The sequence below is a fragment of the Gadus chalcogrammus genome, chromosome 7 (assembly GCF_026213295.1).
Source record: "Gadus chalcogrammus isolate NIFS_2021 chromosome 7, NIFS_Gcha_1.0, whole genome shotgun sequence".
Lineage (NCBI taxonomy): Eukaryota > Metazoa > Chordata > Actinopteri > Gadiformes > Gadidae > Gadus > Gadus chalcogrammus.
In genome coordinates, this window is record NC_079418.1 from 20,223,671 (window position 1) to 20,240,001 (window position 16,331).

General features: G+C 47.8%; 1 protein-coding gene across 1 annotated transcript in view; it reads left to right on the top strand.

The window, feature by feature from the left end:
• Positions 1 to 16,331, top strand: part of auts2a (activator of transcription and developmental regulator AUTS2 a) — a 265,666-nt gene that overhangs the window by 97,892 nt on the left and 151,443 nt on the right. The window contains exon 3 of the mRNA XM_056594279.1: positions 6,748 to 6,849. Coding sequence (XP_056450254.1) covers positions 6,748 to 6,849 — 102 coding nt within the window. The remainder of the gene's footprint in view (positions 1 to 6,747; positions 6,850 to 16,331) is intronic.

Here is a 16,331-nt window from a genome sequence, read left to right on the forward strand (position 1 = left end):
CTCTCTCCCTCTCTCCCCCCCCCCCCCCCCTCCCCCACACCTGCTCAGTTCATTATTAAATCGGGGAATTGTCCCCATAACTCAATCCTCCCGACTACAGTATTATATAGCCATTTGTGAGAAGCAAGAGGGAAGATAGGGGGGTAGGGAGGGATGGAGGGATGGAGGGAGGGAGGGAGGGGTGGGGTTTGAGGGGGATGGAGGGTCATTGCGAGACTGGGGCAAAAAGGGATGGATGTTAAAAGCATATTGATTTGTCTGCAGTGTCGTCATAGTTCGGAGATTTATGGTGATGTATAAACGCAAAGCCACAAGCTCCCCGGTAGCCCCCCCCCCCACCACCACCACCACCTCCTTACCGCCTGCGGCAGAGGAAATGGAGTCTTTACGATGACTGATGAGACCAAGGCAGCGCTCCCAAGCAACATCGCCATCCGCCCCCCCCTCACCGCCAGCCCCCTTCTTAACCCAGCTCCCACGCTGTCCCTCCACCGCCGGCTGCCATTACCCCCCCCCCCCCCCCCCCTCCGCCCCCCTACCTCCACCACCGTATACGTGACACGTCCCAATGTCTCGATGCCGCCGTGATTTAGTGGCGGTAGCGTCTCGTCCTCCCGGGGTGGCTGACCTTAGCCCGTCTCTCTCTGGACGTCGCGGTCGAGCAGCAGGAAGCACAAACACACAACGTTCCCCGGTGAAGGGGAGCTCCGTCTGTCGTTCCGTTGACACTGTCTTGCTTTGTTGACCCTTTTTCCGCCGGTGAAATTAAGTCTCGAACGCAACACCTGCAGCGGAATCCTGCACCCGAGAGGTGGGGGGAGAAGATGGCGGGTGCTCCATCCAGCATGGTGACCGTTGAAGTCCCCCAAACCTGTCTGTCTCTGACCAGGCATGCCAGGCTTTCACAAGACCGGAGGAAGCGGGTGAAAACGTCTCAACAAACTGAGACATTGCTGCTTTTTATAGACACACACTGAACCATGTTGAACAAGTGTGATCCTTCAACTGTGTGCCGATGACCTCTTACACACCGCACGCACACACACCGACATGTATATACACACGCAGAAACACACACACAAAAACACACACACGCACACGCACACACGTACACACAGCTGACAGCAAACAAATGTGGGGCGGTGGGAGAGAGAGCAGAGTGGTGATGCTCAGTGACAGGCTGGAAGGTAGGTTGGGTGGGCAGAGGCCAGGGTGTGTGTTTGTGTGTGTGTGTGCGTGTGCGTGCGTGCGTGCGTGCGTGTGTGCACTGCGTCTGTCCATGGCGGTTACAGCAGCTGGGCCTCAGAGCGGAGCACAGGGTCAGCGCTCGGCCACGCTGGTGGGCCGCAAAAGATGATGCAGACTACCCCCTATCCCCCCTCCCACCCCACTCTCTCTCTCTCTCTGTACTGCCATGGCTAACGGCGACTTTGCACATCGCAGCCTTGTCCGATGAAGCCAAACTGCATGCCGGGCTGCCTCAACAGTTTCCAACGGCTGCTGTCTGCCAGCCTGCAGTGGTGCTGTTGCAGGGAGAGGTTGATGGGTTATGGGGTATGGCAGCCACATAATTAGCAATGCTTATATAGCCTGATGTAATGGTTGAGCATCGGTATGTCCTTGGGCCGTATCGTCTGCGTAAAGGCGAAGGAGGAATCGTTCCCCTGTTCGTCTTTTTACTACCGAGTTGCAAAAGCTCCCTTACACGTTTTACGGCCTTCGTATATAGACCTCTACAGGGAGCAGATATCCAAAGTGTAGTCACTGTAAACCAAAGGGATCTGACGGCGCTGTAGGAAATAGACAATTTATTACGAGCAACCAAGTCTAGCTGGTGGATTATCTATAAAACTTTCATGGTTTTCCCTTCGTGGCAAGCGGCCATAAAACTTCCCAAATGAGGGACTTGTTAATTTACTTGTTAAAGCAAATTAAAAATTTATAAGCGCTTTTAGGTAAATGAGATCCTCTTTCATTGCCGCCCTGGTGGGACTCTCTCTGCCAGATCCTGAGAGGACAGGTTAGCTATTCAGGAAGCCGCTGAAGAACAATAAAAGACGCTAAATTGTTCCAGGTTTTATTACCGCCAAGTTCTGCAGCTGTTGTTTTGCGTAACTAAGGGAGACCAGGAGCGGATACCCAAGGAATCCCTTAGAGGCCCTCGCAGAAAATGGAACCTCTCTCTCTCTCTCTCTCTCTCTCTCTCTCCGTCTAGCTATCTCCGTCTAGCTATCTCTATCTTCTCTGTCTTTGTCCCCATTTCTTCCTTCATGTACCTCGCACACTTTTCCCTGGGTGCAGTTGTCAAGGCAGTCTAGTTGAAGAAAAAAAAAAGCAGGCTTTGTGGTGAGAAATGCCAGCAGGTCTGCCCAGTGCTTGATTTCCTCTTGTGGTCAAGCCCTTGAGAATAGGTCAATACACTAGAAACATTTCTCTGTGACTCTCCTGTGCACTTTTTGTTCATTGCCAGAAGAAATGTAGAACGCCACGTGTCTTCTAGTCATTTCGTGCTTTCCAATTACGCAGCAAGTGTTCGTCTTCTTGCAGCTGCTTTTCGTTTAAAAAACGTTTTATTTATTTATAACCAGTTCTGAATAGAAAGCCAACAATATCTGGCATTGGCAGCAACACAACGGTGTCTATCGTCCTGTGGCTGGGTGTTTCAGTCCCTCTCAGCTGCCCCTGACGGCAACCGCTGGAATGAAAACATCCCATATTGTATTGATTCCTTTTCTAAAGTCTTTCATGGAGCTGTTTTTTGTATTTTAAAGGTGTGCACTTTGGGCAAGGTGAACAGGTCCAGCAGCACTCTTTGGAATTCCATGTAGCCAATAAACAAGGATGCTGCCAGGAACCCCGCTATTGATGAGCTTCTGTAGTTCAGGGTCTGAGCTCCAGCACTGATCTTCAACACAGGGAAATGGTGCTTCTCCAGTGCCAACACAACAGCGCTGAATTGTTCAGTGAAATGAAGTTTTTAGGCATTGGTGAACTTTTTTGTAGAAACTGCGTGACCTTCATGTGAAACCGTTTATTTATTTATTTGTGGGGGCCAGAAATGGTTTCAGTAAAGATCGGTTTGCGAATGCAAAAGCAAACTTAATACAAGTATGCTCATAGGATTCGCTCCACACTCACCATCTTACAATTTGGTTGGCTTTCAGATGATGAATGCATGATCAAAAGTTTCTTTGTCAGCAAGCAACCAAATAGATTTTTCAACAACAACAAAATGTTTCAATTAAATACATAAATATCCAATATGAATAAGGATTCATACCAAATGTTAAATGTATTTTTGATGCGCCCAGGGTGTCCCACACCATGTTGTGTGCTCAGCTGCGATGCCAAAGTATCACACTGGCTGCTGATTGAAAACAGTTGTTGATTCAATACTTCACTAAATGCAGGCTGCTGAGAATAAGAACTTTATTCCCCTTACACGGAACAGATTGCAAGAAAACAAGACCTCACTGTGCAGAAATTGATGGCAGATGCACTTAGTGGTAGTTTAAATGTTTCATTAGATGCTAATGTCTTGCTGTGTCTTTAATTGTTGTGAAATTAGCCTCTGGAATATTAAAACCATCTGTTTGTTATCTTCCTGCAGGGGAAGCCTTAACCCAGGCTGTGCAGAAGGTCATTAAATGAATCCATCCTTATGCCTCAACCTGCCTCTTAATTAATGTCTTTGTAGGCTAATGTTGCTACAGACTAGCACACAGCGTTAGTCCCATGCGCACAACAGCATACAGTTCTCTTTCCCACTGTACTGTCTCTGTCACTCCGTTCTGTGCCAATTACAATCAATCCCAGGCTTCGGGTTGATTATATTCTAAAGGGAATACGTTCATGATTATAATGTTAACAATAGGTATCCACAGATACTCTGGGTATACATAATAATAATAGTTATATCAATAATAAAAATGAAAACCTAAAATCGATCTATAGCACTCAGAGACAAAACCCAAAATCATCATCGTTTAAGTGCAACAAGAATAATAGCAAAAGGATGTGCAACGTTCCAGCAGCACGCACGCACGCACGCACGCACGCACGCACGCACGCACGCACGCACGCACTCACACACACACTCGTTTGTCACTCGGCCCTAACCATCTCACCATTCACATTCAGTTTCACTTCATCAATTGACCACTACGAGGTCATCTATAGGATTAACGCCTCCATTAATCACCTCATCAAATCACATTTAATTGCGTCGTGGGGGTGGACAGTTGGGATGGATGGGGGGAAGGGGGGTTGTGTGGTGGGTGTGGGGTGGTGTTTCTCTGAAGTCATTTAAAGGAGCTGAGGGGGATATTAAAGGGAACAAGCCGAGGGGATTCGTTTTCAAATCGCTGTGTAATCATGTCATCCCCAGCGATGTAATATCCTTGGAAGACGAGACACTCTTTATTGGACCGTCTTTATTAGACATTAAATCTCGGGTCATTATACACAGTCCAATTTGTACACCATTTCTGATTTCTCAAGGAGCTTGAAGGGGAGTAATGGATAGTGTTTTACCTGTGCGGGAGACATCATTTGCTGGACGTTTTTATTAATCTAGCTTGGTTCCAACAAGAATTGGAGTTGATGCGTGTGGCAATTTGGCGTTTTTGTCTCCTGAAAGATCTATGCTTAAACGTGGAAAATTAGCTTCACCGTGTACAGGTTGGGTTCTAGTTTGCGCCTAAGTGAAGCCACAGTTGGCAGTCAGTGTATGTATTTGTGTGTGGTCAATGGATGTGGTGTTGTGTGTTTGCATCTGATGAGGCAAAATGGTGAGCGCGTTTCCGTTTGCCCTTTTCGTTCCCCATCACTCAGGGGTTCACGGATGGATGAGATGTTTTACAAAGAATTTTTTTTCGCGCGCTAAATATATGTACGCTCCCCTTAGAGAAAGTGGCATTTGCAAGCAAACGAGAAAAACTGCAGTCGTTTTTGTGGGAATAAAAAATGCGCTGAAGGTAATTAGTCTTATCACAGCACTGGGGCCCTGTGTGTGTGTGTGTGTGTGTGTGTGTGTGTGTGTGTGTGTGTGTGTGTGTGTGTGTGTGTGTGTGTGTGTGTGTGTGTGTGTGTGGGGTGTGTGTGTGTGTGTGTGTGTGTGTGTGTGTGTGTGTGTGTTCTGCCTCCGTCTTGTGTGGCCCCAGCTCTTTCCCTTCTCAGCGAACACACACATACACACAGACAAACAACACACACACACACAGACAAACAACACACACACACACGCACACACACACACACACACACACACACACACACACACACACTCCCGAGCCCATCTGCCAGTCCCAGTGCTCTGACTCTCTTATCACATTCAGCACTCCGGCATAGCACGCCGCACGCCTCCTACCCATCATGCAACTCTCCCAAGGAAGAGGATTCCTTTCACACTGCTAATGGCTACAGAAAAGGGAACATTTTAATTTTAATTATGCACTCCACTCAAGGGCTCTTTGGGTATTCCCTCCACTGTTGCCCGGCAGGTCCTCAATGGACCCCTACCTGGAATATGAACATGGTAATATCTATAACATATAAAACATTCATAACCACACTGCAGCGAAACTGTCCTATCCTGCCTCTGTGTTGGGGGGGGGGCGCTCTGCTCAGACCGGCGTCCGTTCACGGGGCGCGCAAGCCTTGTTTGTGCTTTGAAATGAACCCCAGAACGACCAGCCTCCACCAGCCCTGGGAGCCAGCTCTGGAGGCTCACCCAGAGCCCATCAATGACCCGACACGACGAGAGACCGGATCTCTACGACCACCCGCGAATAAATGAAGGGACGACATGGCAGGGACGAGGGAGCGACTGAACAAAGTCCGACTTTGTTCAGTCGCTCCTTCGTTCCCGCCATGTCGTCCCTTCATTTATTCGCGGGTGGTCGTAGGGATATGGTTGTTTTTTTCCCCCTTCCCTCGTTCCTCCATGTCGCCCCTTCATTTATTTTCTGGTCCCTGTTACGCCTCGCCAGCAGCCCCTTTCCCCGATTGGCACTCTCTCTACCCCCGGCTCCCCCTCTGTGTTGTTGTTGTCTCTATCGACTGTTGCTATCGATGGAGAAGCGGTAAGAATAACGCTGGCAGGGCCCCCCACCGTGGACACAGCGTGCGCTGTCTTCTCAGACACTCGGAGGCCCCCCATGTGAGGAAGACTCAGGGAGAGAAAAAAAAAGCTTTTGTCCCCCCCCCCGTCCCCCCTCCGGTTTTCTCTGCTCCCGCCCAGTCCTCCTTTCGATGTTGCCAGGAAAGATGGCGTCCCATCCCCTGGCAGGGCGAGCCGGCGGCTGTTCAATAGGCGGCTCAGTGGGCATGGGCAAGACGTGAGCAATTTACAGGGACGCCGTGTCCTGCCATGCGGTCCTAACATATTCATGGAGTGACTTCGGTCGGGCGCGTTCCAAACCAAGCCAGGTGAAGGGGGTTGCAGAACCCGGGGAATATGGGAACCTTTCCATGGGAATTTACCCGACTGAATGTGAACTAATTGGAAAATAAATGTTATTTCGGAGCAGGGTAGCTAGCTTGCATACACCACTTGGCATAGTATATGCGGTCAAATGTATCCCTTTGTCACAATTGGACATGCTGGGATTTTTTTTTAAATTAGATAAAAACAATTTTTTCGTTCAAGCATGTCTGATCCGGGTGCGTTCACACAACGGACACAAGCTAACTTCCGGCGTGCTTTTTATTAACTTTGTCTGCGTTCTTGGTTGTGTTCCCTGGCAGCTGAGACATGGGCAGAACAACTGCAAGGACAGCGACAGCGGGAGTGTGAGCGGCGAGTCGAAACCGTCCATCCGGAGCAGCTCCAGGGACAGACTGACAGACGTGAGTATCCCCCCACCCACACACTGGCTACAGCTGACACACACTTTATCTCAATATATAAAATATATATATATATATATATATATATATATATATACATATTAGAAGCTGTTCTAAAATCAAAACCACAGCTCAAAGCACATCAAATGTTAGTCATGCACGCATGTTAGTCACAGCCCTTTAGTTTCGAGCATTTGAAAACGAGTGGCATATGAATGAAGAATGAACAATTTCTTCTCAGAAAGACTTCATACACGGTAACAATAACCATCAATAATAATGTTCAATTATCCACTTACATCGTTCAATGATGCAAGTACATCGTAGGTCACCTAAGAAAATGATATGCTTTTTCCCCCAGAGAAAAGCTTCCTTAATGAGGGCTAAGTTTCCACCACTTGTTTTCTATTTCATGCAACGCACCTTTGCGTTGCCCTGACCCTATGTATACTGTCAGACCACGCTTTGAAAATGTGCCAGGCACCATGATAACGAGTGTGTCGTTATCATTTCGTTATCACGAAAACACGTTCTGCCACACATAGACATGCAGTTCGTTACGCAGGTGCTTTTCCCTCGCACTCGCAAGTGATAAAGGTAAGTGCTATTGTTGTTAGGATGTCATATTTACTCCTGCAGGAGTTAACGTGGCCCCAGTGCACTCTCCACAGCGTACCGAGAGCGACCAAGCAGATAAATCATATGCATGTCTCACAACATCCCACAGTGCGCTGGGGTGCGTCATCACACACACACACAGGCTGCTTAACCACACGCACACACACATAAATACACAAACACACGCAAACTCACACACACACACACACACACACACACACACACACACACACACACACACACAGACACACACACACACACACACACACACACACACACACACACACACACACACACACACACACACACACACACACACACACAAACCAACACACACAAAGACATACATACAAAGACTCCAAGCATTGACGATGGAAGTTAACCCGGGCTCAGTGACTCCCTTGCCGTGCACGAAAGTCAGAAGTGTTTCAGTGACGCAAGAAGAAAGAGCCATGCTCGGGGGGGCCTTACTGTTTCCCTGTGTTCACATATTCCTCTGAAGTAGTAATGCCCGAGAGAGAGAGAGAGAGAGAGAGAGAGAGAGAGAGAGAGAGAGAGAGAGAGAGAGAGAGAGAGAGAGAGAGAGAGAGAGAGAGAGAGAGAGAGAGAGAGAGAGAGAGAGAGAGAGAGAGAGAGAGCCATGAGGGCTAGCCCTGCCACAGGATAGGCCAGACTCTTGTCTGGAACAGACTGCCGGTCCGGGTCCCTTTTGATTTGTGTGGAGGAGCCCGCGGTGCGATGAGCAGATAGCTGGACGTAATTGAGGCTGTCAGGACACGAGGACGGCGCAGTCTTGGGGAGCGAGACGTGGCAGATCAACCGAGGCAGAACCGGGGTCCTGCGTGTCGCTTTACGCTGCTCGACTGGCCATGAAATGCAATAAGGAATGCCATGTCGACAACTGGAGTTGAAGTAATACTCACAGAGTCACGTCGAAGGACACAGGGCTTTGGGAACACAAGCACTGTTGCGACAACAACCGGACAGAGGATTTGTGTGTACAAACTACATTGATTTATCGATGTGCACGGTCCGGCCTTCTCATGTTTGTATGTATATCTATAATCTGAATTTAGGTAATTCGTCAGTGTACATGTGAGCCGTGCATTTAACCAATGTTAAATATTGTCTTTCAGGCTTCTTTGAGTCACAGTACACAGTCAAGAATGTGTACTCCCATACACTATACTTACCTAGCAATTCCACAAATTCCACTGTTTTGGTTTGGCGGTTGCACATAAAGCTGGGATGAGCGTGGTTGGGGCTCGTCACAGTGACTTGCTTTGTTTTGTAACATTGGTTTGGAATCTCAACATGTTTCAACGAAAAGCCTTCAATTTATTCTTTGGAACAAACAAATGTTCCCCGGATCTGGGGTCCCTCTAATCCACACCGTACCACCCCCACAATCCTCCATCCAGGGGATGCAACCCCAATCCTTCGTCCCTACCTTGAGGCTTGGCCATCATCCCACAAGACTTGGCGGCGTGTGTGTGTTTGTTTGGCGCTCGTGCTGACAGTGAGCTGGAGACTAGGAATTGTGGGCCACTCAAGACGTCAATTGGAACCGTCTTGAAAAGTCAAGATCATGAATATGTTCAATATTTTTTCGCCTTGTGCTTTCTAAGTAGTTGTATGCTCATTTTAACTCTGAACACCGGAAGGTGATTAAACGCTATTAACGGTGCAATGTTTACTCCGTCTTCAAGAGGTGTTCATATTTCTTTATTAGGAATAACCCGTGACATGTGCTTCGAGATACATCGGCTGTAAACATTGTTTTTTTATGCAGGCTGCTATTTGTACTCCCTATTAGTCACGGCCAACATAGAAACCTGCGAGGTTGCGGGTAGAAAAACATAATTTACAAAGATAAAACATTACATTTTGCATCTATCGTGCAGGAGTTCGAGGGGGGGGGGGGGGGGGGGGGGGCTAGCTATTACCCTGACTATTCAGTAAACCAACGTTGTGCTAATTATATTTGCTGAAGGCGCCGGGCCCGTCCTCTGTGACTCCTCGGTGACTGGGCCCCACGTCCTCCGCTTCGCCTGAGAAGGGGAACCGGGCTGTGAAAGGTCAGCCCTGGCCACCCTTGCTCTCTCTCTCTCTCTCTCTCTCTCTCTCTCTCTCTCTCTCTCTCTCTCTCTCTCTCTCTCTCTCTCTCTCTCTCTCTCTCTCTCTCTCTCTCTCTCTCTCTCTCTCTCTCTCTCTCTCTCTCTCTCTCCTCCCTCTCTTCCATCCCAATTTTCCGAGTGCTGCCAGCTCATTAAGTTCTACAAATGGCACATCAGCTTGGCCATGTTTGCTCCGGCCCCAAACGCTCGCTCAAATTGGCAGGCTTAGCGGTATTTGCTCTGAAGCGCCAGCTTCCCCTTTGGGTTTGTTTGAAGCTGACATGGCGAGAAACTCCCCCCCACCACCACCACCACCACCACCACCACCACCACCACCACCACAACGCCAAACCTCCCTCCACAGTACCCCTGACGCCCCCCCCCTCCCTATCCCTGCAGTCTACATCTGGGTGGCAGGCGTTCAGACAGGCAGCCAGTCCCGGGCAGAGCAAGGGAGTCTTCCAGATCGGGGGAGGGCATGGGAGCCCGGGATGAATCACTTAGTCACAATCACATTTAGTCTCTGCGGCAAGGGGTGAAATGCCACCATTACCCAGCTGCCTATCAAATAAATTGGCAATTACGGGGCCTCGGTTTGCGAGTAAACAGCGCTACTCTTTTTTTCCCTTCCTCTTTCCTTCCCCACCCAAGGCGCTTGATGAAGGGTGGGTTCAAGGGAGCAAGACTCCAGGAGGATTGGGCTAGCCTTCCACAACCATCTTGATGAAAGATTAGACTCCATTGCCATAGAACGCATCCCCTATTTTTAATGGCAATTTGTTCTTCTTTTTTTTAGGCATCCAAAACCATTCAGTGACTAAAGCTCACCAAGTTTGTTCAGCTGCTGTGAATCAGAGACAAATGGAAAGTTACAGGATAAATCCAGACTACTACTACTACTTCTACTACTATGACTACTACATTTCTACTATTACACGTTCGGGGGTTTTCGGGATGGAATATTCCATTGCACGACGCAGTGCGTGCTTAAATGTCTCCAGGCAGCTCCGTGTGTTGAGTCTTCTCAAAGGGTGCTATCTAGATTGGTTGTAGCACCGCTGGCAGTTAATTGGTTTTACTTGTTACTCGTCCTGTGTGGACTCTTGTGTGGAGTTTTTCTGTTCCAGCTGGAATGAAAATGTGAAAATTGTGGGTTCGTCAAATCCCTCCGTGTTTATCCTGGCCCCTGCTCGCATGTGCAGGTCCGCTTGCGGTGAGGTCTTTGCAAGTTGTGGTGTAATGACACATCTGGAAGTGATACGGCGAGACGTCGAAGCCGTCATCATGACAGGCCTTTTGAAGCGGTTGCGGCGAACACAGAGCTAACATCTCCCTCCCGGCCAGTAAAACTCCAGGCCCGTTATTACGGCCTCCTCTGATTTAAACATGACCGACTCGTTGGAATGCCGCACGCATGTGCTCAAACCATTTCAAATGCTCAAATTACGACCTCTGGAAACTGATTACATAGCATACAGAAAAGGACTTTGTTGTTGTTGAAGACGGCTGTCACCAGGAGTTTTTTCTTCTGCGTTTTGAAACAGGGCCACATTCTTTTTTTTACCCGGTGCTCACCATGAGGTATGCTCGGAGGGAACTCGTCGAAGAATGATCTTCCTCTCTTTGTCCCCCGGGGTCTGGTCACCCCGTTGAACTGCTTATGTAACGTGGTCAGTGTGCATCAACCCGTGTCTGTCCCACCTCCACGGTACATTCTGCAATTATTTCCTGACACTCGGATGTAAATGAGGTCGCAGTCTCCCTACATGTCCAGATATGCTGACCAATTTGCACTGACACAGAACTTATAATGGCTCGCATCAATTATCCATTGCTGTCTTTCACGCTCTCTCTCTATCCCTCTCTCTTGCTTTCTCTCCCTTTCTCTCTCTTTCTCATTCATGTTCCCTTTCACGCTCTCTTGCCCTTGCTATTTATCTATCTCTCTGCACTTCCCCTTCTCTACTCCTTCTCTCTCAGAGTCACTTGGTCATTTTAAATGCCCCTTATTAGATAGACTAGCATTTAGATACGGCCGTTGTAATGTTGTATCTATAATTACCTCATTATTATCGGGTCTAAGGCGCTGCTCAGACCAGTGTGGTGAGTAGGAAGGGGAAACAACGGTTGAACACTGAATCGGTCATGCTTCTGGGAACAAGCAAAAGAAAGGTAAACCTCCCCTGATAGCCATCGTTCACCTACAAACGTTGTACACCTAAAAACGTATTTGTGCATGGATGATATGTAATACGGTTGGATATTTGTAAGGTGTCACCGCCGTCTTCTTTAATACACAGACCGGAGAACCAAAGAGGACAAAAGACTACTGAAGTATCTATTGAAAGGAATGAGGCATCAAAGAATATCCATCATCAGTGGATTGCTTTGGTCTTAATGTTTCTGTTCACTGAGCCGGGCTGTACTGCTCCTGGCGAAGCTAGTTTGGCAAAGGATGAGCACTGTAGAGGACTTTGTTTTCATCCTCGGCTTTGTCTGCAAATCAGTCAGATGAATAGGCTGTCTCCACAGAAGTGACCAGACATGCATATTTCCACCTCTGGCAATTCAGCTCCAACCTCTCGCTCCCTCTTACCCTCGGTGTCTCTCTCTCTTCCTCACTTGCCTGGAGTCGGATTTTGAAGAACAGATTGTGACAATTTGTGACATGGCAGTCAGGCAGCATTATGCCGGCCCTCAGTTGCGGTGCCATTCCCCCACCAGCGGTATGTCCATCAGGGGCCCAGGAGTGGCCCCTGCTGGACTGCTTGTCCCCCCCCCCCACAAGTACTTGGGCCACGCTTGGCTCCCTGCCTGCCTTCACGAGGGTTTAACTCACACTTGACAGGATCTAATCTACCAAATGTGTAATTACAGAATAGCAGGAGATTAGTTAGTTTGATTGTGCGTACAACTGACCTGAGTGCAGCCAATAGGGAATGCAATGCCCTGGGTCAGGCTGGTGTTACTTCAGGCCTGTTCTTTCCTGAAGGGCCGTTGTAAAGAGCCACGGGGCCTCAGGCCAAACCCACTAGCGGCCAGCATCGACAACAGCACAACCTTTACCGTTTTCATGTTAGTGCATACCCCAGCAAAGTGATCCTCTTTAGTTGTGGAAAGTGATACAGAGTGGAGATAGTGGGCTAAATACTCTGATGCTGGAGAAACGCGCTCTGTCCTGTACCGCGGATGATGGATCTGTTCTCATGGAAGATTAATGGGCTGCAGGAGCGGTGTCCAATGTCATTGTTGAAGGTTGCCGTTATCGAGCGGCCCGATCCCATCCATATGTTTTCAGGAATGACATAAATAGGCTCAGCCGGAATCTATTCTAACCTATCAAGCTTCGAAACCGTCGCCAAAGCCACATGATACGTGCCAACTGCGTCGGCTCTGGCGGTTCCAATAACAAATCCTATTCTGCATCATTTCCAATTAAATTAGCCACAGCTACGCACTGCCACCCTGCTCTGGCTCGCGCGGCACGATTCTCAGCTCTGGGCGTCGTATTGTCTCTGCGTTCTCCCATAACACGACCCCCCATAGCCCCCGGTTTTTTTCATACTCGTAGCAGAGCGACGACGAAGCATATTCCCCAATCTCTTTGTTCCAACGCTTTTACTGTGAAGGCTGCTCCAGTGGGGTATGTTGAATAAAGGGAGCCGGGAGTAATCTCTACAAAGGTCTCCCTCTGATTGGACGCATGCAGAGCCCAAGGAGAGAGAGAGAGAGAGCGCCGGTTGCCATAGCGATGAGACCTACTGTGGGAGCTGGCTGTAGGGAGGAGGAAAGGGGAAGTGATGCATTTTCTTTTGTGAAGGGAGTTGTTCATCGACTGACATTGCCCCCCACACGCTCCGCATCGGTCAACACCCACGTGAACACACCTTACACAGGGGTGCACAGGCTGTAATACATTCACATTCTCACCCCCCCATCCCCCCCGCGTCCACGCCCGCACAACAAAGGCGAGGTGGACATGTGTTCAGGCCTCTTATTTGCCACCATTTTTCCTTTGACTATTTTAAGTCTGTGGGATCTGTGCAGCATACGTTTTCCTCGCTTGACTATGGCTCAAAGTGGACTAGGTCTAGGCTGTCTTCCCGATAGTAACCCGCTGTCGACTCTCCCACCTTATTGTCAACATTGAATCGTTTTAACCCATCACTACTTAATACAACTATAAACTATATTTCATGTACGTGAAAATATTATAGTGGCTCCATCGTTATTTGCCCTCCTTGACTGGTACCATGAGAGGTGTACTGATAGTCGTCATCGCGCGTGGTAGTCCAAAGCCCACGTCCAAGTACAACGTAAATAACTGTGGATCCGTTTGAAGGATGACAGCAAGGCCTTGCAATAAATGATGGGGAACAACAAACATGTCAGATTGTGATTTAACACAATTTGACCTGAGTCTTACAACGGGCAAATATCAGAGCTAACATTATGTACTTCATGTGTTTTGAACGGCACGCTTGTGCCCGTCGTTTGTCGGGCAACACTTTACAACGCTGTCTGTGTGCATTAGGGCCCTACTCTCTTCCCTCCCCCCCCGCCCCCAAGTGCGAGAGAAGGGCATGTTCTATCTTATTCAGGACCTGAGTGTCTGGCTGGATTACTGTGAGGCATTGCATGTCACATCTCTTCTATTTTAGAAGCCAGCCACAATTTCCCTTTCTAAACCGCAAGGCAACTGAATCCCAAAAAAATAAACAGATAGATGGAAGGATGCATTGAAAGACAGACTGACAGATAGGGAGCAACGGTGAGATATTGCTGCTGGAATTAGAGGAGCAGAAGATTATTCCAGAGACGTTATTTCCCTCAAGTCGTGGGCTTAAGTCAAATTTGGTAGCGAAATGAAATTGCCAGGAGTGAAAAACCAGACTAGGTAGGAGTTCATGAGGAGAGAATAACATTTTCATTTGTTTCCCTACCCATGGGATCCGGTAGGTTCTCGGTAAATAGAGGTAGCGTTGAGAAATGATTTTCTTTCTCTTTTTTTCCTCTGTATATTGTTTTATCTTGCACTTATCAATCCTGTAATCTTGTCAGGAGCCTGAAAACCTGGGGGCCTGCTGTTTTACCACCGCCTTTATGACACCAGAGACTCTGCATCCAGACTCCCCTGGCTTCCTCTCTTACACTGATTTCTTTTGTATGTGTTTTACTGCAGCCCTGATGATCAGTGCTCAAGTTACGTCTGAAATCGAGAGATCAATTCTGGGTCGCTGCCCTCGAGATGAACATTTCGGTAGCGTACTTTCTGCATTGCCGTGAGAAGGTTTTCTCCCGTTCTGCGTGGCAAGTCCCGGAAATTCATGGTTCAAAAAGTCATTTGAATAAAAGTTTTAACTCGTTAGTGGCGTCTTCCTCAGGCTCCTGCTAATCAGCAGCTCCAGACAGTTGAAACAGAAAATTGGTAGAGGCTTTTACTATCTTAAACCTGGATCCTCTTCCTTTGGTATTTCAGGGTTTTGCTTTGGGATTCCTCTTCTTCGTCTTTCTCATGTTAATCCATTGTTTTCCTCTTTCTCTCTCTCCTTCAGTGTCTTGGGGCCTGGTTTGCCGCAGGTAAAACAATGTCACAAGTCTCTCCCTTGTTTACCGTGTCAAACTCTTCTTTACGTGTCATGTACTTCGCTCCCAAACCTCCCTAGTCTTTCCATCTGTCACCACTCGGTATCGTATCGCCTCTTCATAAAAAAAGAGAAGTTCTGCTGTTACCATTGATCCAGCAATAGATGCACTGTACACAGTCTATGTATTGAATCTCTATAGCATAGTCTTATCTCGTGTCAAAGAGATTTCAGCGGGATTAGTGGTGGAGTGATATCACCAGTGGAGCTGCAACCGTCGAGTGCCATGTATGATCAATGGATAATTCTGCACAAACACAGGCTTTTCGCTTTCAAGTTTATTTGTAGTACATCGGATCAATGATTAATCTCCAGAAGCAAAGCTTTGATCTGGTGCTGCCAACTGGGATCTCCTCCCAGGTGACTGTCTATGCTCGCCTGTCATTCAGAATCAGACGACACATAAAGCCTTTTTTGTCACATGGCACGTTCTGATTATGGAGGATATTAACGCAAGGAATTGAATAAGTGAATGCAATAAGGGGATTAGTATTTCCCATGGGATGCACCCTCCTTTCTCTCTCATACACATGCGCAAACACACGCTAACACGCACATACACCCAATTCCTGCAGTCCTTGCTTTAATACCATGTCATTCACTGTGAATGAGTCGCACAGAGCAATCTCAGAGACCTGGTTCCTGCAGTCAAATCCCGTCTCTGACTGTATTATGTTGAGACAGAAAGGGTAGGGGGGAGTGGGAAGACTAATCTGAGGGGCATTTTAAATAGACCCGGAGCGCGCCCACATCAAAGAAAAAATGAAATACTCGCCTGCGCATTACACAAATATATACTTTTCATTACTTACCCATCAGCCCATCCTCCTGTATTGTTGATCCGTTTTAAATGTGTTGTTGATCCATTTTTAAATGTACGCCATATTTGAGTCATGATGGTTAACCAGCCACATGTATGGCTTGGAATCTATATTTAAAACCGTTGACAGATGGTTTCTGATAATAATAATTAAAGTGACGATAATGTACACATTTATACAGATGCGCATTAGGCTCAATATGATTAGTATTCATCAGTACTTGTATTACTTATATTTATTTACTGTATCTATGAACATCAAGGTTGATCTTTTACACTCTG